The 24,400-nt window shown below is 32.7% G+C and overlaps 3 protein-coding genes and 1 long non-coding RNA gene across 11 annotated transcripts; 1 reads left to right on the plus strand and 3 right to left on the minus strand.

Moving 5' to 3' along the window:
• Nucleotides 1-118: 118 nt before the first annotated feature.
• Nucleotides 119-8,874, plus strand: LOC121116354 (uncharacterized). 2 transcript variants are annotated; one of them, XR_005863832.2, is made up of 4 exons: nt 119-3,056; nt 3,110-3,926; nt 4,146-4,264; nt 8,072-8,874. It is a non-coding gene; the product is annotated as an uncharacterized lncRNA (long non-coding RNA). The 2 variants fall into 2 exon arrangements; XR_011779571.1 differs by having other exon boundaries at nt 119-3,926.
• Nucleotides 8,875-12,371: 3,497 nt separating this feature from the next.
• On the minus strand, nt 12,372-18,329 carry thoc5 (THO complex 5). Its single transcript, XM_071887533.1, has 12 exons — nt 18,162-18,329; nt 17,955-18,077; nt 15,462-15,729; nt 15,089-15,379; nt 14,704-15,022; nt 14,273-14,637; nt 13,967-14,209; nt 13,823-13,903; nt 13,573-13,768; nt 13,398-13,513; nt 13,131-13,330; nt 12,372-12,566 (listed from the first exon to the last, which is right to left on the minus strand). The coding sequence occupies exons 4-12, from the start codon at nt 15,356-15,358 to the stop codon at nt 12,503-12,505; spliced, it is 1,854 nt and encodes a 617-aa protein (XP_071743634.1). The 5' UTR covers nt 15,359-15,379; nt 15,462-15,729; nt 17,955-18,077; nt 18,162-18,329; the 3' UTR covers nt 12,372-12,502.
• LOC121116356 (uncharacterized) lies at nt 15,757-17,827 on the minus strand. Its single transcript, XM_040710600.2, has one exon. It carries the CDS (start codon nt 17,665-17,667, stop codon nt 15,988-15,990), a length of 1,680 nt encoding a protein of 559 aa, XP_040566534.1. The 5' UTR covers nt 17,668-17,827; the 3' UTR covers nt 15,757-15,987.
• Nucleotides 18,177-23,509, minus strand: LOC121116355 (transcription elongation regulator 1). Of its 7 annotated transcripts, none has more exons than XM_040710595.2 (5): nt 23,352-23,473; nt 22,962-22,985; nt 22,757-22,904; nt 18,590-21,611; nt 18,177-18,466 (listed from the first exon to the last, which is right to left on the minus strand). In XM_040710595.2, the coding sequence occupies exons 4-5, from the start codon at nt 21,603-21,605 to the stop codon at nt 18,324-18,326; spliced, it is 3,159 nt and encodes a 1,052-aa protein (XP_040566529.1). In that variant the 5' UTR covers nt 21,606-21,611; nt 22,757-22,904; nt 22,962-22,985; nt 23,352-23,473; the 3' UTR covers nt 18,177-18,323. The 7 variants fall into 7 exon arrangements, with proteins under 7 accessions (XP_040566529.1, XP_040566532.1, XP_040566528.1 ...); XM_040710598.2 differs by having other exon boundaries at nt 22,962-23,029; nt 23,352-23,465; XM_071887529.1 differs by lacking the exon at nt 18,177-18,466 and having other exon boundaries at nt 18,590-18,780; nt 18,848-21,611; nt 23,352-23,475.
• Between the last annotated feature and the right edge of the window lie 891 nt (nt 23,510-24,400).

Here is a 24,400-nt window from a genome sequence, read left to right on the forward strand (position 1 = left end):
TAAGCCACTTTAGCAATACATACACACAATATCTCTTCTTTTTTTATAGCCTTTTAAACCGTTAATACGGTCTTATAGCCTAAAATATACACAAATTATATTCTTACTATATGAATATGATACACCTATTAGTATGATTACTTCTCCATCCACCTTTCATTGCAAAAATATATTATTATTTTTCTCATCATCATTAGAATAAAGGCAGTAAAGTTCTTGTTGGGCTGTAACTGTTGTTTTGTTTTTTTGTATGTACATAGACATACTATTGAATATGTTAAACGATTCCAAAAAAATTAAATTTGAAGGCGATATCAAAGGTTATTTGATGTATCCTTTCCTTCTGATTTCAGTGATGCAAATATTTCAAATATTTATTCGACAGCAACGGAGTAGTTTGAACTTTTCAAAAGACATAACTACTTCATTTTCTTCACTTCTTTTTTAATTTTATATCAATTCTTTGACGACCAATTTCAGATATATATGGTTCTAATGATAGTTGAAACATTCAAGTATCTGAGAAAATTCTTTAAAAAATGATGGAAAATTAAAATCTGATATTATTATCTCTTTCTCAATACGTACCTACGATTTGTCATTGATGCGTTCTTCTAAATAATGAGAGGCTTGTTAACTTCTAAAACTTCTTTTGCTGTTCTAAAAAAACTAATTGAGTTATTATATTATTATTAAATATGGGCACAAATCTACGTATTGGTAACTAGATCATCGGTCGTCTGATAATAGTATTTGAACAACCCAAAATACATTTTGGATAAATAAAAAAACACTGAAACTGCATTGGGAATACTTTGTCACAGATACAAACAAGTTATAACGATTCATATACTCAATTAAGTTGAAAAAGGGGGGCATTGAAATTCCCCTTAATTAAATAATGGGGTATCATTTTAATTGAATTTTTAGTCGTACATACTTTAGGAGCATAAACTACAATGTATGTATGTATCTTCATGACAAGGAACTAACGAAAAGATGCATACAAATACTTGGCAAAAACAGTTATGTGTGTATCAACATAATATCCTCTTTTTTTCAATTGATTTGATCATTATTAATTAATTAAAAGTTGGAGGTCCCTTTTGAAATAATTGTCTGGCTCAATTAAACATTTGTGGAATATTTTAAAATATGACAGAGCATATTCCTGAGGTAGATATCTAGAAATTTCTACAACTTCCTTTGAAACAAAAGGACCAAGCCACGCATGAATCATAACTTTATTTCCATGAATTTTTTTTATTTTTTTTTTAAATCTAGACTAGTCTTTGATGAATATAGGCTCAAAAATCTTTACATTCCTCTCTATTTATTAAGCCATATAATATTTATATTTATGTAGGTATGTAATATTAAATCACTGAAAACCTTCATCCTGCATCATTATATTACAAATTACTTGATATAGAAAATTGATAATTACATTAAGTCTGAACTATTAAATATTTCACATAGCCCGGCCATGGGTCATCATCATCCTTAAAAATAGTTGACAAAGAATAACCATAGCTAGTAAAGGAGAGTTCACGATCTGATGTAGGTAAATAGACTTTTTAACGCAAATCTTCTCCCTTTTTTTATTATTATTATTCCTCTGGCGTAATTTACCTCTGTAACCCCTCCTAGTAGTTTTCACGTAGCCCTAACGCAACCTCTCATTAAAAAAAAACAAATGTAAAAAATAATGGAATGTCAATATATGATATGAGCAGATAAAATAACAAAAAAGACGATCCTAAGTCCTCATCGAGTAACTCAAAGAAGTGAAAAACTACAATTTTCTGTTAGTGGGATAAAAAGAGGACAAAATATGAACAAAGGCTATTTAACGAAGTGGAGAATCGACGAACAATTTTTATCCAAATTTAGTTGTCTATTATCAACTTAGTTATTTGTATAAATAGGTTTATTTTACATAGAATAAGTTCTAATCACTTACTCATAGATTGACGCACAAACATTAGCCTAATATTAGGCAAGATTAATGATTTCCTCTTCGTTATGATCCAGGATGTGTGAGAAGAAGAGGCAGTTGGCTGTGGTAAGACAAACCACTGAAAGTATTTGGGGAGGTTGTCAAAGGTTAAGTTGTTTGAAATTGCGATGAAAACTGTAAAACTCAGTAGAGTTGGAGCAATCTGAAATTTTTAATAGAACGATGTTCTTCATCTCTTCATAAACCTTCTTTCATGTTCAAAGAGAACAAAACAGGGTGCATTACGTAGTTACCCAAAGGACTCGAATCCTCGAACTTGTATATCTAGGACTGTGAGTTCATACTTCCAATGTATCAAGTCAAGTTATGAAACCCATAACAACTGGCGTATAGCCTCTTTAAACAAATGCTATGTGTATTTTTCTAGTATGATGCAATTATATTTGAATATGTAACAACGTTTGTAATAAATAATAATGGTATTCAGTAATATTTATCAAAGAATATGAATATTAACAACTATATATTCCTTCATTTCAATTTAGAATGAGAATCTGGGTTCAACTTCATTTACTTGTAAAACAAATATTAATGTAAATTCCTTTGTCAATGTTTAATTCCATCAATTAATTTATTTATTGAATAAATATTTATACATATTTAGTGATGAGATAAACGGCTCTTTTAAAGTTTTAAATGTAAGGTTTCAGACCTTACATTTCTCCTAACAGAATTATATTTGAAAAGTTTGACATTTGTGAAACTGTTTGGTGAATTTAACACAATCTATTTTATTTCTGGTAATTTCAAATACACTAATAATTTTTTCTTAAAATGTTGTTTTATGAATAAAATATAAATAATCAAATTAGTGATTTCGATATATATTTTCTTCTTATGTATGTTTTAAAAATGCATAATTTTAGATCAAATATAAATCCATGAAAAAAAAAATCAAAAAAAGTTACTAATGAGGATTTACATAATCGTAAAAGTTACATATATCAATTTGTGATAACTTATATATGTTAAATTGGTCAATGTCTAGTCATACGCCATCTTCCAGACTCCACAACTCTTAAGTGAATAAAATAAGGTACTTATTGTCGTATATGCAAATAAATATAATTAAGAAATATGTTCACTTAGGACTATCACAACAAGAATAAGATACATTAGTTATTATCTTAATGTTGAAATATATGAAACATAATACACCCAAACATTTGGATACTTGGAGTGACACATTTTTAATCTGTATGAGGTTCTCAAATGCTCAAATCGATCTTCCTTAATTAAAGACCTAAATACTCCAATGTTTTCTAAGAATTAGGAAAAAAGAAGAGATTCCAGATACTTTATCCTCAACAAGTGATGCTCGATTTCTGATATATACGGGGATGATGATGGCATAAAAATGTATCCTAAAAAGCGAACCAAACCAAGTTAAGTTTCATACGAGAGTATAAAGTGGATTCTTTCTTAGTGTAGGAATCTATTCATGTATATATAACAATGAATATATTCAAAGGTTTAAATTATGACGGGATCCATTCACTTTGATTACAAATTATAATAGGTACTGCAACAATTTATAGTTACTACCATACAACTAAAATAAATATAAAAAAACACATTTACACAGTTTAATAATTCTAAGAGAGACAAATTTAATATTTAGATGTGCTTTTAATTGGACAATTGCTTAGGCCTAAGATGATTCTTCAATCATTAAGACCGGAAGAAGTGGACTTCTATGTTCCCCAAGAGTTAGTACGAAAAGAAGATAGAGGAAATCGAAGGAAGATACTTCTAAATTGATGTTCCATATCAAGAGATGTTTGGATTTCGAATTCCACCAGGGACGACGGGATGAAAATTCATCCGAAGAAAACTACCAGGCTTTATAAGGGAGTACAGTTGACTCCTTCCTTGGGACGGAGATTCCAGCCCTCCAAAATTTCAGGTACTTGTATTTCTCAATATATTATGCTAATGTTCGTCAATCCATACACAATGGCACAGAGCATTAGTCCGCTCAAGAAACCATGAGCGCTCTCTCACTCAGTTACTAATTTTGTGAACGCGCTCTAGCTCGTTTTTTAAAGCAATGGGCGCGCTCCAGCTTTTACTCAATTAAAAATTAGCGGCGCTCTTTTTTTTTTTTTTTTTTTTGCTCTTATAGGTGTTGACAACTCTTTATGATTGCAATTTAATTCCTGAACATCTATCCTTAAATAATAGACCACCTTAAGAAAATACTCCCTCAACCGTAGCAGATGACAGCAGTCTATAAATCAGAAGGTAACATTTTGTGCTTGATTAGATCTAACTGTAATTCTGCCAAATATTCAAAAATCTTTGAATAACAATTATTAAATTGATAGAATTCACATTACCAATGAAAATAAGATAATATTAAGTGCTAATGGGTAGTGGTTCCCAAACAGGGTGTCTTGCGGCAAGTTCAAGTGTCCCACACGATTTGTAACAACTGTACATTATTTGCAATAGCTTATAATAATCAAAATAACACAGGTGAACACTATATAATGTAAAATTTAAAAGAAAGATCTATTTCAAAAATATGCATCTCCAAGGATTTTTGTTCAATTTTTTATTTTTTAAGTGATACCATTTTTAAATATTAAAATTATCTACTCATTGTGAATTTATCGCTTTATTGTCTCGATCCTGGTATCTTAATCCCAAGAAAGTGTCCACTCTACTCCCTTATGAGGTTTTCCTCGGATGAATTCTCCTCCCGTCGTCCCTCGTGGAATTCAGAATTCGAACATCTTTTGAGATGGATGATCAAGTTAAAAGTATCTTCCTTCGATTGCCTCGATTTTCATTTTACCAGATATGCCATGATGAAATTGGCATTAAAATCGGAAAAAAATATGATGATTTTATTGACTATTTGCTTGTACACCCCATAAAAAATGTGATCACTAAAAATTGGAACAAAAATCCATGGAGATGCATATTTTTTAAATGGATCCTTTTTTAAATTATACATTAAATATTTTTCTATAATATAAGCTAAGGGTCACCAAACTACGGCTGGCGCTAGATCCGACGGTACTTGAATTTGAATATATAGTTGGGAAAACTAGAAGATATTGATTGCTATGTGGCTTACATTTACTAGTGTTGTAGTGTATTTCAAGCGAATTTTCTTTTAATAACTATAAATTATCTTTGTCGTGCTCTATGCATTTCAAGAAATATATATTCAGTATACATATAGGACCAGGAGGAGGACCATTCATTTTCTCCATCTCCGTTTGGGTATCGCACAATTATGTATCCTTTCCGTTCTTTTTATTTTCAGATCTCGTTTCCTTCATTCTTGGCAGAGAGCTACAGATACAGAATAAAAAAAAAAAAAGATTCTGGCTTATCTTGAGACATATCACATAACTTTAACCGACTTTTCTTGCTTTCTATAAAAATTATTATGTAACTCAATTTTTTTTGATATTAACTCATTAGAAACAGAAACAAAAATAGTAATTTAAATTTATATAAATAAGCGAAAATTTGAGGGATTTTATCGTTCTTCTAAAATGGCGAGAACGCTCCCGCTCCTGATTTTTTCCTAAAAACAGAAAAAGTTAAAAAACCTATTATAGTAAAACTTTGTAGGGACATTATTATACAGAGTTTGCCTGCGTTGGAGGACTGAATAGAGTGGAATAGAAACAAAGAATGAAGGTAGAAGAAAAGAGATAGAGAAAGGGGTGTAGAAAGAGACAGCGAGAGAACAGAAGAGGGGAGAAATACAGAAGGAGAGAAGAAAAAAGAGGTTTATTTCGGTTAAAAACATAAATATACATATTTTCTGTCCCTTTCTGTTCGGCAACTAACATACAAATACATTATCATCGTTATAAATTAATTACATTATTATTCAAAGATCAATGGAGGATATAATATTTAATATAATTTGAATGAAACATACTATATAATTTTGTACAAACCTGATCTGAAGTTGACACTTTATTTTTGAATGGTAATGGTAGTTTTAATCAGTTTAAATTATTAGTTTAATAATATTTTTTTATAAAACCTTTGAACCTGTATAAACTTAGATTTTGAGTTGTATAAATTTAGTAAATCAATAATTTTTTAGGATTTCAAATATTACCCCAAAATGGAAGAGTTGCTTTAAATACCACGTGATCTTAATATAAAATTACAACTGCAATAAATAATTTAGCCTTATAATTGTACAAAGTTTATATAATTTAACCAAGTCGAATTTCTCAAAGAAATGATGTTTTTCATCACTACAGGTTGCGTGATTGCAGCTTGTGCTCATCCAGATAGTATTAGACTTATTGACTCATTGTAAAAGCATTCATTATTATCTAACTTTTAGCAACATATACTTTTTTGATTCAATTTACACTCAACACAATTCAAAACACTGAATTTATAATTAAATAGTTTTGACTTATTCTGCGCCTTCTTTACGATGCACAAAAATGCCTAAGATATTGAAGTTAAGACCCTGGATTGCAGTTAATGGAGGTGATCAAGTCTGGGACTTCCACGAAGATACAAAGATTTTGAATTGTCGTCTATGTTATTCCCAACATAATGGATCAGATTTGTCTAAGATCTTGAGACACGTACGAAGCGGTCGTCACACTAAAAGTTTGGATCTGCTGAATAAGCATTTAACTAATGAAAGTTTAAAGACTTCTGATTTCATATCAGACATGACTAAAATGCTTGTTTCCTGCAACATCCCATTTTCTGTTGTGGAACATCCTAAGTTTATTAGCTTTATGGAGAAATATACTGGAAAATCTGTCCCTTCACGATACGTCGTTTCAAAATCTATGGAGGTCGAAAGTTCAGTTATTCATCTTTAAAATAAAACAAGAAATTCGTGTGAAGGATATATTTTTTGGAAATGAATGAAATTACAGATATAAAGATCGGTCTATGGTTTCTGTATTAATTGGCCCTCTGGCTGGGTTTTTGATTTATCTTGGTAGACTCAACCTTATTAATTTGTGCAATGTTATAAATACAAACAGTGGGCGATCAAAGATGTATTAATCGTACTTTGTAGTCTTCACAACAAATTGAGTTCCAATTTTTGTAGTGATAATTTTTTTATAACTGATGGAGCTACATACTGTATTACAATTTAGGCAGTATACAATTGAAAGAAAAAATTTCTCATGATGGTACATGTGACTTGCCTGGCCTATGGATTTCATAGAATAATTGAATTCCTTAAGCTAATCTTTTGATATTCTTACAATCTGGTGTCAGGAAATGAAATTTCAGTGCTTATTGCTAAATTCCCTTACATATTACTTCAACTTAGGGAACTTGGTTAAAACAATGGATTAATATGTTGAATATTTTGATAAAGTAAATGCGATCATTAATTGGTTTAATGAAAACAGCATTGTACTTCAAACTTCTAAGGATATATTAAATGATGATACCATCTTTCCGGAATTAATGTTAATTTATCAAATCCCAAATGCCTACTTAAAAGCAGAAAATGTATATCAAGAAATCACAGTCGAGTCAATTAAAAGTAGGCAGTCTGAGATTTAGCAAAAAACAACAACATTGATAACATCAAAATGAGGAACATTGCGTCTCTAATACATAATTTATGGCAATATTAATTTTGTAAATACTGAAAACGAGAGTTCTGCATTATAAGTGATGGTAACTCATCGAAGAGAACTAAAATGACCAGTAAACATTTAAGAAAAACCATTTTAATAAATTAGAAATTCGAAGTAGTCAAAATTGACGATGGAAAAAGTTTTTTAGGCCTGATAGAAATAAGAATTATAATTATTAATTGGTAAATTTTTATGTTTGTTTATAATTTTGTTAATATTATTAATATCCAATCTTTAGTATAATTGTTATTTGTATTTTCTATTCAACTTAACTTTTCTCTCGTTTTATGGGTGATGGCAAAAAAATCAGTCATTTTTGAATTTCACTACCCCTCCCCCGCTTATCATTGCTTAACCCTTTGGCACTTAGAGACACTGGTGTTCCATAAAACCAATATTGCTTACAACACTTGTTTTGAAACTTAATTTTTTTTTTGTTTGATAGCTATGAATTCTAACTATATTTCATATTATTAAAATGGACTTTTGGAATATTTTGTGAGCCTCTGATTTTTAAATACATTCTGTTGAATTAAATATACGTACTGGAAGTCAAAGCCAAAAAAATATACTTTCAAATTAACTGAGGCCTTATTAGTGACTAAACTGATGAAGTGGATAGTGAGACGAAGAAGATATTTATAGTTTGGTAAATTATTGAAATACGGAATTTATTATTGATGACGGGATTTCAACAACAAAAATCACTGATTACAATGCTTAACGTTATTTCGGGGAAAAAACCACGATTTTAATTTGACTAAAATGCTCACATAAAGCAACGGCAATATTTCTCACTTGATCCGAGAATCCTAAAGGGTATTAATGAAAATACAATCTCTATTGAAGTTTTCGAAATATGTACTGGAATGCGTAAAATTGATATAAACAGTGGTTGACTAAACAAACATTTATGCCCAGCAAAATAGCCAAAGTTACTCATACAAACCGGACAAAATGTGTGGATTGAGCAAAAAAAAGATGACAAAAATAGAACATATGTTATATTTATGGCTTGTGATGTACTTTTATGTTTAATGAAAGATGGATATTGCTTTCAAAAATATCACGGTCTGTATAATTTTTTCTTCATTTATTAGAGAAAATACTAAATTTTTTGTTGTTTATAACAAATTACTACTAAATTGAATGCAACAGTATCATTTATAAATATTTTGTCAAGTTGTAAATAAAATTAATGTACTCAAAGAAATAATGAATAATAAAACTTAAGTTTTTAAGTATAAACAGACTCCCTTCAATTCACACACGAGTGATCCAGAAACTTTTTGCAAGCTGGATGTGCTATAATTTTTTTAATTAATTTGAATAATGTTAATTGATCCATGGAATTCTAGACAAAAGTTTTTTAGGTCTCTAGAATTCCGTGTATGATCTTAGGAGGTGTGTCAGAAGGATTATATTTTTGAAGGTGGCTTGGTTTTTTTGAAAAAAGTTCAAAAATTATGTTTTGTTGGCCAAGACCAAAAATTCTTTTGGACCTAGAAACTTAAAAAAATCAACATGCAACAAAAAATAATTTGGGATAACAACTTATGGGTTTGAAAAGGATAAAATACTTAATTTATCAATGATTACATTACTATCAGCAATCTAATTTCCAAAAATCTAAGAGAAGGAGGAAAAATTTGATTAAATATTATATTAATAGGAGTGGGCTTTAGGAAGGATCATTTTGTAGATTAATATTTAGGGTGTTTTTTAAGCTTCCAAATATCCTATCTAGACATTATGATAAAAAAATGGCATTGGCCTCAAAAACCAAGGTGAGCAAGATATGTTACCCGTCTTCACACTAAAAAAAAAACCCCAACCTTCTAATTAAGTAAAACAAAAAGCCACTTCTTTTAAATAAGAATAACCTAAATAAACTTCTTAGTAATAAAATCGAAGCGTACTCTGCTATAAAAATTAAAGCAAACCCCCTGCCCCCATACTCTGTATTAAACCCAGATACTAACTCTCTTTCCCCTTCAGAGAAATCGAAGGGAGTCCGGTTGGTCTCCGCTAGACCCGTTAGAAATCCGTTATATGGGATCGTGTACGTATTTTTTTAACTCTCGATTCAGTTTTAGCTATATCTCAGCTTCTATATTAGTAAATACGCAGTCTTAAAAGAAATAAAAATGATATATTTTAAGACGTATAATGCTTTAAGACACATTTTATAATACTTAAATTCAACTTTAGTACATTAAGTTGGCAAAAATCCCTATTTTAGAACACACTTTGATATAGAAGTTACAGGTATTTTATTGATTAAAATAGATATTACACAAGAACGTTTAAAATCGTAAAATAATCAATGATATTTACATGCTGGGGTGTCGTTAGCCCCTTTATAAGGGGGCTCACCCCGCCTAAAAAAGTTTCTGAAGCCCATTTTCTAAAAAGGTTTATCATATACATACATATATATTAAGGTGTCCCCAAAACTGGTTTGTTATTTTGAGGTTTTTCAATATATAACTAATATAACAAATATATCTTAAAAATTCAGCCAGCCCCGGTGGATTATAGATTTACGCGATTTTGAAAGGAAAAGTTGCTACACATTTTATGTTTATCACTTATCAGTACATAAAAACTTTATATGTCAGTGAATATGACTATATATATGCCTTATAATATTTTGTTTGAGCTTTATTTTCATTCATTTCATTTTTTTCTTTGTAGTGTTGTTTTAAACGATTTTTTTAAGGTTCATTTTTGTTTAATTTAGGCCTTTTTCTGCAAAATGTACTAATTTGAGTTATTTATATCAACTTTAAAGTACATTATGGCTAATGTTAAACCTGCAACTAGAAGCTGTACGGAAATTCCCTATTTACGCCAACCTATTTCTGAGATGGAATCCTCAACCTTACCAACAGTTTTTCGGGAAATTTTTAAAATTTATATGAAAGGATCAACAATTCTAACGTAATTTAATACCAAAAAAAGTTCAATCCCTTGAGTTGTGTGAATAACGAAGGTGCTTAATGAAGCGGTGGCTGTGGCTAATGACCCACCTTTTCGACCAGCGGTTAACTTGCACAACACTTGGGCTATGGTATATTATAGAATATTGAAATGGGTCCTTCATACTCAGGATAGCGTGGGCGATAGGTTTTGATCCCCCTTGTGGACAAGCGACTCACTTGCGTAACTCACAAGGGGTTTATTATAGGATATCAAAAGGTATTCTTGATGTTCAGGGAAGGGGAAGCGGGGGTAATGATCCACCTTTTGGACCAGTGGTTAACTTCCACACCCCATGGTTCGGGATGTATAATAGGATATTAGAAAGGGTCCTTTATACTCCGGATAAGAGCGGCAATAGGTTTTGATCCCCTTGTGAACAAGCAGTTCACTTGTGAAACCCGTGGGCCAGGGGGTATTATAATATAATTGAAGGAGTCCTTGATACGCAGGATTATGGTTGCAATAGGTTTTTTAATCCCCCTTAGGGACCAGTTGTTCACATGCACAACCTATTGGCAGAGGTATATTTTGCAAAATCGAATAGAGTCTCTCCTGATAATTTCTTATAAGTTATCATACAATACTTTGTGTTAAAACAATATAAATTTCAATCAAAATAAACTAGAGTATCAAATTGCTTGCAATGAAATTCTCTCATAATCGAATCCTTAAAGACCAAGTTGCAAGCAATGAATTGTTTAATAATCTAATTACCAAGAATTATTTCACTTGACAATGAAAATGAAGATAAAATGACCATTGACCACTCTATTGGAAATTTTATATATTGCTCACGGGTATTTTTCACATATGTGAAGAAACTGAGGATGAACGGCGGTTAGGGCTCCCCCAATATTTGTGAAGGTATCTGCCTTTACTTAGTATATTAATCATAAGAAAATATGTATGTTATATAAAATACGAGTTTAAATATAGATCAATAACTCCAGTTATTACTCTCATTGAAAGTGATTTAATTAAGATCCCACTCTGAATTTTCGATATGTTTCAAAACATAAATCAGGGCATGTTCTACGAAAATTAAAACAAAACCGGGTTTGCTGCTTGGCAGGGGCGTCGTTTTGAAGGCCGCACCAGAGCGCCAAACTTTTATTTTTGATTAGAATAAGATTATGATGGTATATAAGTTTAAGTTTATGTTATTGTACATCTTTTGACGTAATTTTTCTTAAATACGAGCCACTGCGAGCGGAATTATGGTCTTCTGAATAACACTAGTCCAACGCATAAGGGCCAACTTTGAGCCACAGTACCCTAATATTTCACAAACTTTATTTTTTTTAAATAGAAAGGACCACTCACCAAAAATCCTGAAAATCGGGATAATCATACCGTAAATTGGAAAAAAGTGTGTGCACTTGACGTGGAATGACACAAAAGCGAACTTTGACAAAGTGCTTTTTTTTTAGAAGAGGCGAAAAACTTTTCGTAGATTTCAAAGTTAAATTTTTTTGAAAAATTGTAGAGATAACATTAATTGAGGGGGACAAAATTTGAAAGAATAATTTGATTTTCCCCCGGAATTTAAGACATTTATAATTTTTAGACCAGACGAATATATTTTATTGTGATAACTATAAAACTTCCCCAAAAGTGGGGGGAGGGGACAAAAGATATTGTTGTTGAGAGTTGTGGGTTCATTAAAAAGTGGGGAATTGGAGAAAAAAGGTTCAGAACACCTTGGCTAGAGTTGAACAGAACTTGAGTTGAACTACCAAATAAAAACAAACAAGGAACTATTACTATTTTGGTTAAAATATATTTCAATATATTTATCAAAAAATAATAAGTTATATATAAATATAAAATCGCATAGAAACAAACATACTTAACTCATAACGTACGGACACAATACGTACTCCATTGAGTATTAATATTGAGAATATATTTGTAATTTAGAATTATATTTGAGAGGCAAGATCCGATCTCTTCCTCTGAAATGGGAAAGGGAGAAAGAGATGAAAATGTGTTATTGAAATATTTGACAAATACAATAATACTATACTATATAATATATAAGTTAACTTTAATCTCTAAATAGAAGCCTAAACTTCTGATTTCTGAATGTAAACGCTTCTCAAGAAATTAAGAATTAAATATTTCACCCTGAAATATTCTGGAAGAACTCAAAACCTTTCCTCGACGATTTTTTCACTGTAGGGAATTGGCTCGGTAAAAAGGGTTGAGAACCACTGATCTATAATTACATTTGTAAATATATTATAAAAAAGGAGTGAAATATCAATCAATCTAGATCGTTAAAAAAAATTCATAGACAGGGGACTTCAACCTTTTTTAACAGCCCATATTGAGCCAGAAGATGAAACAACTTGGTCTAATCTAACAAATTACGTCGCCTACCATCAACACTCGCCTTCCAATTCAGAAATTGAGAAAATATAGACGGAATTATAAAATATTGAAATGAAAGCAGACTCAAGGTTGAACACCCCCAGTCATAGGTGCACACAGCCCCAACTTAGCAATCGATTACGTACCTCACAGGCTGCAAAAAAGTTTTTTCTCTGGGGAATTCTAGGTGATCAGTATCTTGGGTCGCATTCCACGCCTCCAGCATCACATCAAAACCTGACAACAACTTTTGAATTTGCAAGGACAGGATTTCAGTTCTATGCGATACAAGTTCGTTTTCATCGAAAATGTTGTTCAATCCCAGATTAATTTCACGCTCAAGTGCCTATTGGACAGAAATAGAGATAAATACACATAATTTCTCACATTTGACATATTCAGATGGCTCTTACTCGAATATGTTCAGAATTATTAATGTTGTGTTCACCATTCCAATGAAGATTAAGGCAGAATATTGGATGCGTTCTTGGATAGTCTGGCTTAATTGCAATGAGAGCGATGAGTTTAGCTACGATTAAAAACATTGATAAGTAATAAAAATTGAGATCATGAAGGAATGAACAATACCAGGATCTCTGTCAATCTGTAGTCTATAAATAAAATCGGTTTTATCGATTATGTCTTGCAAATGCTTAGCTACCTCCAAACTGCTATATTGTTCAAAATCTACAGCTCCCCAATTTCTAATACGCGAGGATATTCTAGCAGGAAACTTATCCTTGAATTCTTCAGGAATATTCAACTCAATATTGGTTACCTTTGCCTGAAATTAATAATAGCTAGAAAAATGAACAATAAATTTAACTACTAGTATTACCTTTTCTAAATGTGAAACTTGTCTTTGCAACGACAAACGAGATTCTAATCGGTTTCGAACTGAGAGCACAATATTATCAACCTAATGATAAAAAGATTATGTTATCCTTCTTAAGGACTTGCTAAAAGATCTAAATTATCTCACTTTAGAAATACAAACATTTTCATCAACCTGTGTAGATCTATGTTCATCGGAGAGAGCTTCTGGGAAATCAAATCCTGCGAGATTTTGTGCCCATATATATGGCAAACCATGCTCTTCCAAAACAGAATCAGGGATTTCTTCCATGCCAGCTTTCTTCAAAAGATAAATGGATGAAGGATCAGGACTGGAATCTCCAGGATCGTAGCAGGTCAAATGAGCCAGAAGAGACGATGTATGCAAAACCTAATAAAATTTGATATGGATTGGAGTCCACATTCAAGGGGAAATTTCAAAATATATATGTACCTCTCTTTCGCCAACATCTACTTTACTTTCCTTGGATAAATTCAAGGTAACTTTTGCAAGAACTATTCTCAAATTGAGTAAATACTTAAAAACAATTCCCACCCCATCATTTCCATGATTAATGACAAGGGAAACACAAAGTGGATGACACTCGAAAAAATTTTCTTTCTTATCCTGATGACTATTGGAAGAACCGTTTTTGCCACTACTACCTTTCTTTCTATTGGATTCTTCAGGCTTATCGTCTTCATCAGCATTGTTTATTTCATCATCATAATCCGAATCAGAGTTTTCTGAAGATTGTTTAAACATGTACTCTTTTGCTTCCTCACAGTCTCCATCAATGTCTATTTTCAAACGCTTGTCTAAAAAACAACGAAAATTCTTATATTAAAAGTAGGAAAAGCAAAACATGAGCAAACATGAACAACCTGAAGCCCTTCGATAAGCACTTATTTGCGAAAAGAGAACAAATAAAGGAGCAGGCAAAAACTTTGACGTGGATAATAAAACCCTTTCTTCTTCATATGGCATTTTTAAGTATTCCTGTACTGGTTTAGTGGCCTCTAAAATAGCCTGAAGTTGAGGTTTCAAATTGAGAAGCTTATCTTGTTTTTCACGGATCAGTTTTTCCACATTGTCACGCACAAGTTTTAAATCCTTTTCTTTCTCGGCTAAATTCTTTCTTTGCTCCATTTCCCATTCTAACCTTGCCTTTCTTTGTGCATGCTCATCATTCTTGGTTTTTTCCTTTAGCAAAAAGCAAGAAAAATTATTTTAGTAAAACAAATCCATTATGAATATGAGAAAACTCACAGGATTCGAAATGCTCGTAGGTGCATCTTTGTAGAATTCCTCAATAGATACCAAACTTATATCTTGATCCTTGGATCTAAATTGTCGACATTTTGTGATTTCCTTCTGAAGATGCATGACCTCGTATTTCAAATTTTGAAGCTGAAGATGAAAGGAGTCAACACGTTGTTTGGCACTCATAGTCATTTCACGAGAACGACGAAGACGGATTTTATCAAGGCGATTGATTTTCTTCATTGATAAAAAATGCATAGCCAATTGAGACTTCATCTCATTGATTTCTGAAGCTCTCTAAGACGTAAAAAAATATCTAAATAATTATATTGAACTAAGAACAAATTCGTGGAATGTGATGTGGAATACAGGATCTTACATTAGCTCCCTCTTTCTCATCCTTTATTTTTCTAAGTAAAGTCCTTAAATCCTCACAAACCCCACTGAATTTAATAACATCATCCGACGGAGACCTAGCGAGAGCCTCTTTTTCTTCTCTGCAACTCAGATCCTGATACAAAGTAAGCTTCTGGCTTTTCGGGACTACGGTTGTTGCCGAAGATACTCCCGTGGTAGGAGTTGCAACAGCAGCGGTTTTTCTTTTTCGATTGACATCTTTTTCTCCTCTTTTGCAGTTGGAGGCATATCTAACTCAAAAAAATATATTATGTGGATACAAATATAGAATGTATTTCTAAATTCAATATTTAAAATAATAATTCAGGTCACATATGCGATTATCCATGAGATGGACACTTGGGGTGAAATATTTCATTATTATATACCGACATATCCAAAGCAAATATCAATAACACGGGTACTATTTAACTTTTTCTACACAGCAAAATAAACTCTACTAATTCTATTATATTCAATGATATTTTTAAATTTATAAATAAAATTGATCAATGTTGATTTGAGAGCAAGCTCAGAATTTTTCTAACGCATGGTTCAGTTGAATGAGATGGAGCCACAGACAGGAGATTTGAGGCAGTTTTAGCCTGAATATCTTTATCTGGAATCATAGTCCAGACACGATAGGCAGCTGCACTATATCGAATTGATTCCTTAGAAAAAGCATCTTCTATAAATGTCAGATCCTCTCCAATTAGAATGTGATGATATAAAATACTAAAATCTCTCAAGTCCTTTAATACGACATTGCACAAATCTAGAACAGTCGTACTCAAACTAGTAAAGTTAAATACAAAGGAGTAATGAAGTGTATCTCGGATGAGAAAGGGCCCATTATTATTCGTATCGTTATTTTTAAAAAATCTTGAGCGTGAGAGAAGATTCGCAGAGACCAAGGAGCATCGAAGTAATATAAGAAAGAAAAGCTCAATCACTCGAAGTAAATCCTCAAAATCATCACTTTCCTCTTCTTCAATTTTGTTAGTACACAAGTTAACGAGGAACTCTATTATACAATATACTTGCTCAAGAAACTCTTCTTCCACAAAATTTAAGGTAAAGTCCTTCATTAATAAAGTTGATAATCTTTCCAAGACTATAGGGGAGCGGTGACATTCGCTACAAAGCTTTTTGAGATCGATTATACTGCTCACAGCAATTTCTTCGTCTTTAATCTTATCATTCAGATATTCTATCCAGGCGATTTCATCAGTTGAGTCAGGCATTTTAATAATGCTCTCAATCAAAGAAATTGAGGACTCCATTGTATTTTTTAGAATAGGAGGAGGAGGGTTGATGTATCTAGCATTGTGAAGTAGTACCTTTGCTGTAAGATCAGACGGACGCCGGCTGTAATTAATTTTAGATGGGCCATGGGTCACCTCAGAGTATCTTCTATGATATGAGTATGAACCCTTTTTCTCATCTTCATAGCGTTGAGCAAGGAGAAGAAGGGATTGAGATGAGCCCCCAGAGGATTTGGAACGATCCTGTCTTTGAATTTCTTTTGCTAATTCCTGAGATTCTGTTAGACTTAAAAAAGACTTATCACAGCCTTGAAGATTGAGGAAATCCACAATAAATGCATGCTTCAACAAGTTGGGCCAACCAAGTCGTCTCTTGGGATCTTTTTCTAATAGTCCTTTTATGAAATGAAGACAGTTATCAGACCATGACCTCGACTCACTCCAGTCCACACTTTCATAACGAACCTTTTTAATTAGTTGAAAAAGGGAATTGGTAGAAAAGGGAGGTGCTCCTACAAGTAGTTCATATAAAATGCAACCAACAGACCATAAGTCAGCCGCATTGTCATAAGGCCTCTCTTCAATGAGTTCAGGAGCCATGTAAAGAGGGGTTCCTTTTATTGAAGTAAGAACAAATGTGTTGAGTCCAAGGTTTCTTGCAAATCCAAAATCGCAGAGTTTTGCTTTACCAGACTTGGTGATGAGTACGTTTTGGGGTTTGATATCTCGATGAAGAACCCTATGGGAGTGAAGATAGCAACAAGCCGATATTAAGTCCCCTCCAAGTTGCTGAATTCTATCTTCAGTGAAATTTTTGCCCATATTTTGACTTTTATGATGAGTAAAAAGCTTGTGAAGATCACCTCCAGATACAAATTCCGTGACAGCAATGAGCTCGTTTACAGTTTCAAAGGCATCAAGCATCTGAACGATATTAGGATGAGACAATTCCTTTTGTATTTTACATTCTGATCGTAGTGACTTTATTTCTCGATCAGAGTGACCAATTTTTTGGAATTAATTTTAATGCGACAAGCTTTTCAGGTGCAGACCTATAAGAACCTTTAAATACTCTTCCAAATGAACCCTCTCCTACCAACTCCAAAACGTTGAAATTTTCCATTTTTCCAAATTAATTTGATTGTCAATTTAATTCACTATATTTATTTGTTGGATATTGTCTCTAAATATAAGCCATTATTTGAGCTTACCTTCAGCATAAATAAATCCCAGCTCCTGTAATCTCAATTTCTTCCTTCAATTCAACCCAGAAAACTAAGCAATTTTTTTGAATCAAGATTAACTAATTATTAGCTTCTTCAGTATGTGAGGTTCTGTAAGAAAAAAATATAATTTCTGCCGTTTTTATTGAGAAATCTTTAAAATGGAATATGTTTGTATATGTATTTTATAATAACTTATGAATTTGCTTCTTTCCTCAGAACCCAAAATTATTTATTGGAAAACAAACACTGTTAAGAGAGAAACGGTTAAGTCTTTATATAACAACAAATATGAAAATTAAGTAAATGGGGTATCAATCTTAATTGATAATTGTATTATTTAAGTATAGATTAAGCTTATATTTTCCCCCTTCTCGATGGCTCTGACGCAGTTGGTGGGGGAGGTGGGCCTCTTTTCTCAGTTTCCTCTAAATAAGTCATCAATATGGACATTCTATCATCTTCCAAACAATCGAGATCCAAAAAGCGTCGATCTTTTTCTGGAAATAGAAGAAGCTCTGTATTAACAAGGGAAGCAAAAAGTGTACAAAAATCTGAATATTTCTAATAATAATTATGTTTGAACTACATATGTATGAGTAAGGAACTTATTGTTAACTTACTTAATTGCTCTTCGATTTCCTCTAAATGTCCAGAAGACTTATCCTTTACCAGTGATAGAGACTTGTCTGTAATTTTTTTAGTTTCGAGAAGAAGTTCCTTAAATGCTGTTTTGGCAGCAGATATTCGATCCTTTATGTATTCATTGAACTGCTTCTCACACTTGCGTTCAGATGAGGAATATTTGGAGTACCTAGGATCGTCTTTAATTAATTTCTTTATGTCTTTAAAATGGCAGTCACCAAGAGTGACGTCTTTACACTTTTCTTCTAGCAGTTTGCGGAAATTCTCACGCTTTTTAGCAATAAGGTAGTCAATATGATCGTCGAAAAGTTTTTCTCGCTCTGATTTATCAAGATTATCCGAACAGAGCCCGTATCGATCATCCTTCTTCATTACCTTCTTGGCTTCTTTCCAAGTGTAGTCAGGGTGCCTTATTAAGTCAGTGAGCAATGCGTTAAAATTATTAAGAGCTTCTTGATGACGATGTTGCTCTCTTTCCCTGTCAATAGTATGTAAATGACCAGATAACTCCTTTTGAACTTCTTCTTCTCGTTTACGAATAGATGCTGCGACTCTTTCATCTTTCATTCTTTTTTCCCTTTCGTGGTCAGTCTCTTCCTCCATCTTAACAACTTCATCAAAATTATTGCGACTATCATCTTTATCATCATCAGTACGCTTATCTTGTTCATCTTCAGTCATTTCACCTTCTTCCTTCGGTTCTTCCTTTTTACTAGTGATTTCCTTCTTATCCTTCTTACGATCTTTTGATCGGGAACGAGATCTACTCCTCTTAGATTTTTTATCTTTTTTAGCTCTTTTACTCCGCGAACGACTTCTTGATCTACTTCTACTGCTCCGTTTGTACCTTTTTCTCTCTTTTTCTCTACGATGTTCATCTTTCAAATCGTGTATGTGATCCATGAACCAGTCCTCACGTTGAGACGAAGATTCAACCGATTTGTATCGAGAATCAGAATCAATCAATTTCTTAGCATCGCTCCAGTGAGAATGACGATCTATGGTAGAATTGGAACGAAGGAGACTAAAGAAATCTTTACGAGTTTGTTCCCTTTTAACAGCTCTATCCTCTTTTTCTTTTCTTCGAACTTCAATTATATATTCATTGAAAAGAGACTCTCTTTCCCGAGACTTATCTATACCTCGATACTTTTCATCTTTACTATATTTATTCGCAAAATCACTATATGAACTTTTGCCGTGAATCTTGGCTTCCTTTAGGAGTTCTTTAAATGCTTCCCTTTTTTCACGAAGACGATTCTTCTTCTCCCGCCTTTCTTCGTCAGCCCTTTCTTTAACATACTTATCAAAGACCTGCTTCCTTTCTTTCGAGGTTAAAAGCAAATACCTGGGGTCAAACACGATTTTATGAAGCTCCTTTTCCCATGTAGAGAAGGCAGATATTTCTTTCTCCGTAAGCAAATCTCGGAAATGTTTCATACGTGTTTCAAGAGGTACGAGGGCACGTTCCCTTGCAGCCTTAACTTCAGCCTCCATAGCTGCTTCTTTACCATGATCAATACTAGATTTTTTATCGTTTAAAATTACTATTTCAGTTTTCTTGTCAGGAGGTTTATTATTGAAAGGTGCAACAATATGACCGTTCTCTTCAGCTTGTTTCACAGTCGTTATATCTTCCATATCATCGTCATCATCATCAGAACTTTCTGAATCTGGCTTTTTTGTGATTTCGACAGTAGCAGACCCTTCTACATTCCGGAGTTTCACTTTTTCTGCTGCAGCTGGAGATTTGAGCATTTCCTTTACGTCCGGTCTTCCAACTAAATCACTAGGGCATTCCCAAACTGATGTTTTTGAAGTTGGGTTATAAAAAAATGAACGATTATCACCAGTCCATACCACACACCATGGAGTTGATGGAACAGGAGTGCTCGAAACTGGCTTTGATTTGTCCAGGGGTTTTGGCTTAATATCATTCCTAATTTCCTTTTTCTCTTCTTTTGACTTATCGTCATTTATCAGTGCTGGTGTTGGAGTTACAATAGATCCAAGCTGGGGCAGTCCACTATTAGTTGTAGGAGGAGCACTCTTAGTAGCCATCTTATTTTGAAAATCTAGAAGTTCTTTAGGCTTTTCCCACACACTTTCTTGGGTTTTAGAATTGTAGAAGTAACTTTTTCCGTCGGGAGATAAATGCTCTGACCAATCACACTGATCTTCTGTAGGAGGTGGCATACCCCATGGTGGGGGCATTCCCCAAGGAGGAAATCCAAATGGTGGAGCAGGTTGTGCTCCATTAGGCGGAGGTCCTCCTGGTATAAATCCTGGAGGAGGAACGACCATAGGAGGAGGAGGACCTGTTGGTTGTGCAATAGTTGGATCAATTTCTGAAGGGGCCTGAACTACCGGTACCTCTACTGGCTGGCTTGATGCTTGAGCAGTTAGTTTTTCGACTTGTTTCTGTGTTAAAATTTTCACACCATCTCCCTCAGTAGGACGGTCCCAACATGTTTCTCTTGTGCGCGCATTATAAAAATAACTTTTTCCTTGCTCATTAGTTGTTTCAACCCATACTTCTCCACTTAAGTCAACATCGGATTCATTCTGACTCATAACTGGGGGAGCTGATGTTGTTGGGGCCACATTATGAGGTGGAGGAGGTCCGTTAAAACTACTCCCGTTTGCCCAAGGAGGAGGCATCATGTGCATTGGAGGAGGTCCCCATGAGGGATCCCAATTTGGTGGAGGACCACCTGGCCCAGGAGGACCGCCACCTCGAGGGGGCCCAGCAAACCCTCTACCTCTAAATCCCCTGCCTCTAGGTGGTCCACCAGGAAATCCTCTGAAACCACGAGCTCCTCTTCCTCTTGGGGGTCCCCAATGTCCAGGTGGTAGAAATTCTGTATCGTCTTCATAACCTTCGACAAATTGGTCATCCATTTCCCCGGGTGGTCCTTCTTCAGCATTACCATTTTCCTCATATTCTTCAGTTACCTCCTGATATTCTTCTTCGTAACCCTCCACACTTGTCATTTCGATCTGGATTCAAATAAGAAAAAAAAAATATATATAATAAATATGTTAATTCAAATAAAAGTCTTCAAATATAATTTAAAAATTATTTTCTGAAAATGAAAAAATATATTCATATTCAGAGCAACATAAAGAGATAAATATCTGAATAGTAATTTAATTAATAATAAAAAACATTTTTATAAAAATTAAAATTAATCTCTTTATGCAACTGTAAATATACCTAAAAAACAAAAGTTTAGATTAGACAATTCTTTTGAGAAAATATTATCAACAAATTAGGTCAATGATATCCAAAATAACATTGAAAACTTCAAGTAAATTCTGAAAACTAACCAAAAAAAATAACTTTTTACAACTTCTGATTCAGTCAAGTTGCAATTGCAAATGCAACTAACAACACATGTCTATAAAGTAAAACAGTTGATCAAGTAAGGCATCACTCGTATGCAACCATTACGAATCAAACATATGTAACTTAATTATACATGTTACAACATTGACATGTTGATTCACTCTAGCTCCATTTAAAAAAACAAAAAAAAAACACAACAAATCAATAGCTAAATATAATTATTATTATTCATGAAGTAATACATATTTATGAGCAACTCAAAAATGATTCAATTTAAAGAGATTCAATTTAAATTCATATGCAACAAAGTTTCATTGATAACTATTCAGCCCATTTATGCCCATAGCTATTTATTTGGATATCCAATGTCTTTCTTTGTATTTATGAATCCCAAATATAGATAACATTAGACAATGGTAACTATAATTACTATTTTTTCAGAAGACATTTGTATTGTCATTCTGGTAAATTTGATCGAAATTGTCATCATAAAAGGTAAGATAGCATAACGTGCACTAAAAATAATTTTGCTTTGTTGATTGTCTCTTTCTCAATGAAATAAATACCGAAATCATCTATATCTTGTATAGAGATATGGATGTTTACAATCAGTTACTAGTAGTTTGTAAGAAAGAAAATAACTTGCATGGACATGAATGGGTTAAAGTCTCAAGTATTACTAATGAATGAATTGGAGTGATATGATTAAATGAAGTACGCAGAAGAACTAAAATGCAAAGATACAAAAATTGAAGCTCTAAATAAAGAAAAGAATAATTACGTCGACGGTCATTACCGAATACAAAAGAAGGCAAATTTATATATTTTTTCGTCGCAGCGAGGGTCGGGATGGACGAGAACAATGGAGAGAAAGCCTCCAGGATGGGGCGCCTTTTTAATTAACTTACACAACTCTATAAAGATCGAATCAGCTCTAACGAGGACTTGAGATGGGGTAAAAGAAAAGAATTAGACATGAGAGAAACAAGGAACCAACTTACCCGGCCTCGTTAGAGTCCACGTCACTGCAATAAAGCCACCATTAATCAAATACAATACTGAATACAAACTGAATAATATTAAACATTAGCATCATTTATTAATTCACATTATTATTATTATGATTATTATTGTTATTATTAATCCATTCTATTCATTAAAGCCAGGCTTTGAGAAATCAAAAGAGAATCTCAATACCCAATAATGCAATTCAATCCCTGAAAGTTGAAACATTAAGTGGATTATAGAAAAGAAGCAAATCCCTCTGAAATAAGCACATTAGATTAAAATCAATGACAATTATTATAGTAAATGCATCAACTTGAAAGATCAATTGATATTCAATGCTGCAAAACAATTATCATTACTTGGAAAATAAACCGATTCTTTACCTCATAGAATTTCAATCCCTTCAATAGTTCAGTCCTGCAACAAATTCGTGGATCTCCGGCGTCTCTTGAGGCTCTCACAGACACATTAATGCTCCCGACATAAAATAAAATGGTGGATACACGAGTGACCAACACGCTTCCTACAAAATAAATACTTAACGAATAAGATAGATTTAGCCTTTTTGATTAGCTATTATCCCGGGCACACTGAGAAAGGACGTTAAAATGAGTCACGTGATTTTCTGGCTATTAAGCTCTTTATTTATGGATTTAATATGTACGTAGCTCCAACTTTTTTGTTAAATATTATGTACAAGGGGTGATGTATGTACAAGTTAAAACTAGTATAAGCAAATTGTAGATGTTTCAATTTCTCCTTCTCAAAATGCATTATTTAATTAACACTTAAGTTATTCTAATTACCAATTATACGTTGATGCTTGCATTTTATTTTGATTTATTAAAGTTACATGGGGATTATGTATTTAGGTCTAAAATATCTGGGCATTGAACTTTATAATGTGTTCCAGTATTAAAAAAATAGTCAAAAATGACATTTGTAATAATATATCGATCATCCTTTGTAATCATCTCAATTAATGTAAATCCATCAATTAATTTTATATTTTTTTGTTGCAACTTGTTCAATTCTGCTTATTCAAGTTACACCTCGTATAATTTGCTTATGTAAATAACAACTATACATATAATTGGGATAGAAAGGAGTATTACTATTACAATATTATGTAGTAGATCATTACTAATTAATTATATTATGTGTTCTTGTTCAGTTCAAATCGTAACCATTCGACCTAGCTCCTACTATGTGCAACAATTTAAACAACGTAACGGCACAAAAGAAAGCTATATTTGCGATGATAAGGAAGTTTGCCATGTATATTTAATCAATTACTTTTTTTTAATTAGATATAATGTACACATTGTTGCGACATAGTCCAAAAAATGTACAATTTGTCATTTAAAACCTATTGCATGGATCAAATTCTAAGAAAAAAGTCATATTAATAAAAATCCAATAGGTATGTGCT

This window comes from Lepeophtheirus salmonis, chromosome 4, assembly GCF_016086655.4.
Source record: "Lepeophtheirus salmonis chromosome 4, UVic_Lsal_1.4, whole genome shotgun sequence".
NCBI lineage: Eukaryota > Metazoa > Arthropoda > Copepoda > Siphonostomatoida > Caligidae > Lepeophtheirus > Lepeophtheirus salmonis.

Coding starts and splice junctions, on each gene's coding strand:
- thoc5 (XM_071887533.1), bottom strand. CDS start 15,358: ATGAAGTCTCAATTGGCTATGCATTTTTTATCAATGAAGAAAATCAAT. Junction 15,023..15,088: donor CTACGAGCATTTCGAATCCT/GTGAGTTTTCTC, acceptor TTTTTGCTAAAG/GAAAAAACCAAGAATGATGA. Junction 13,331..13,397: donor ATAATTCTGAACATATTCGA/GTAAGAGCCATC, acceptor TCTGTCCAATAG/GCACTTGAGCGTGAAATTAA.
- LOC121116355 (XM_040710593.2), bottom strand. CDS start 21,605: ATGACAAGTGTGGAGGGTTACGAAGAAGAATATCAGGAGGTAACTGAA. Junction 18,467..18,589: donor GGAAATCGAAGAGCAATTAA/GTAAGTTAACAA, acceptor TTCTATTTCCAG/AAAAAGATCGACGCTTTTTG.
- LOC121116356 (XM_040710600.2), bottom strand. CDS start 17,667: ATGCTTGATGCCTTTGAAACTGTAAACGAGCTCATTGCTGTCACGGAA.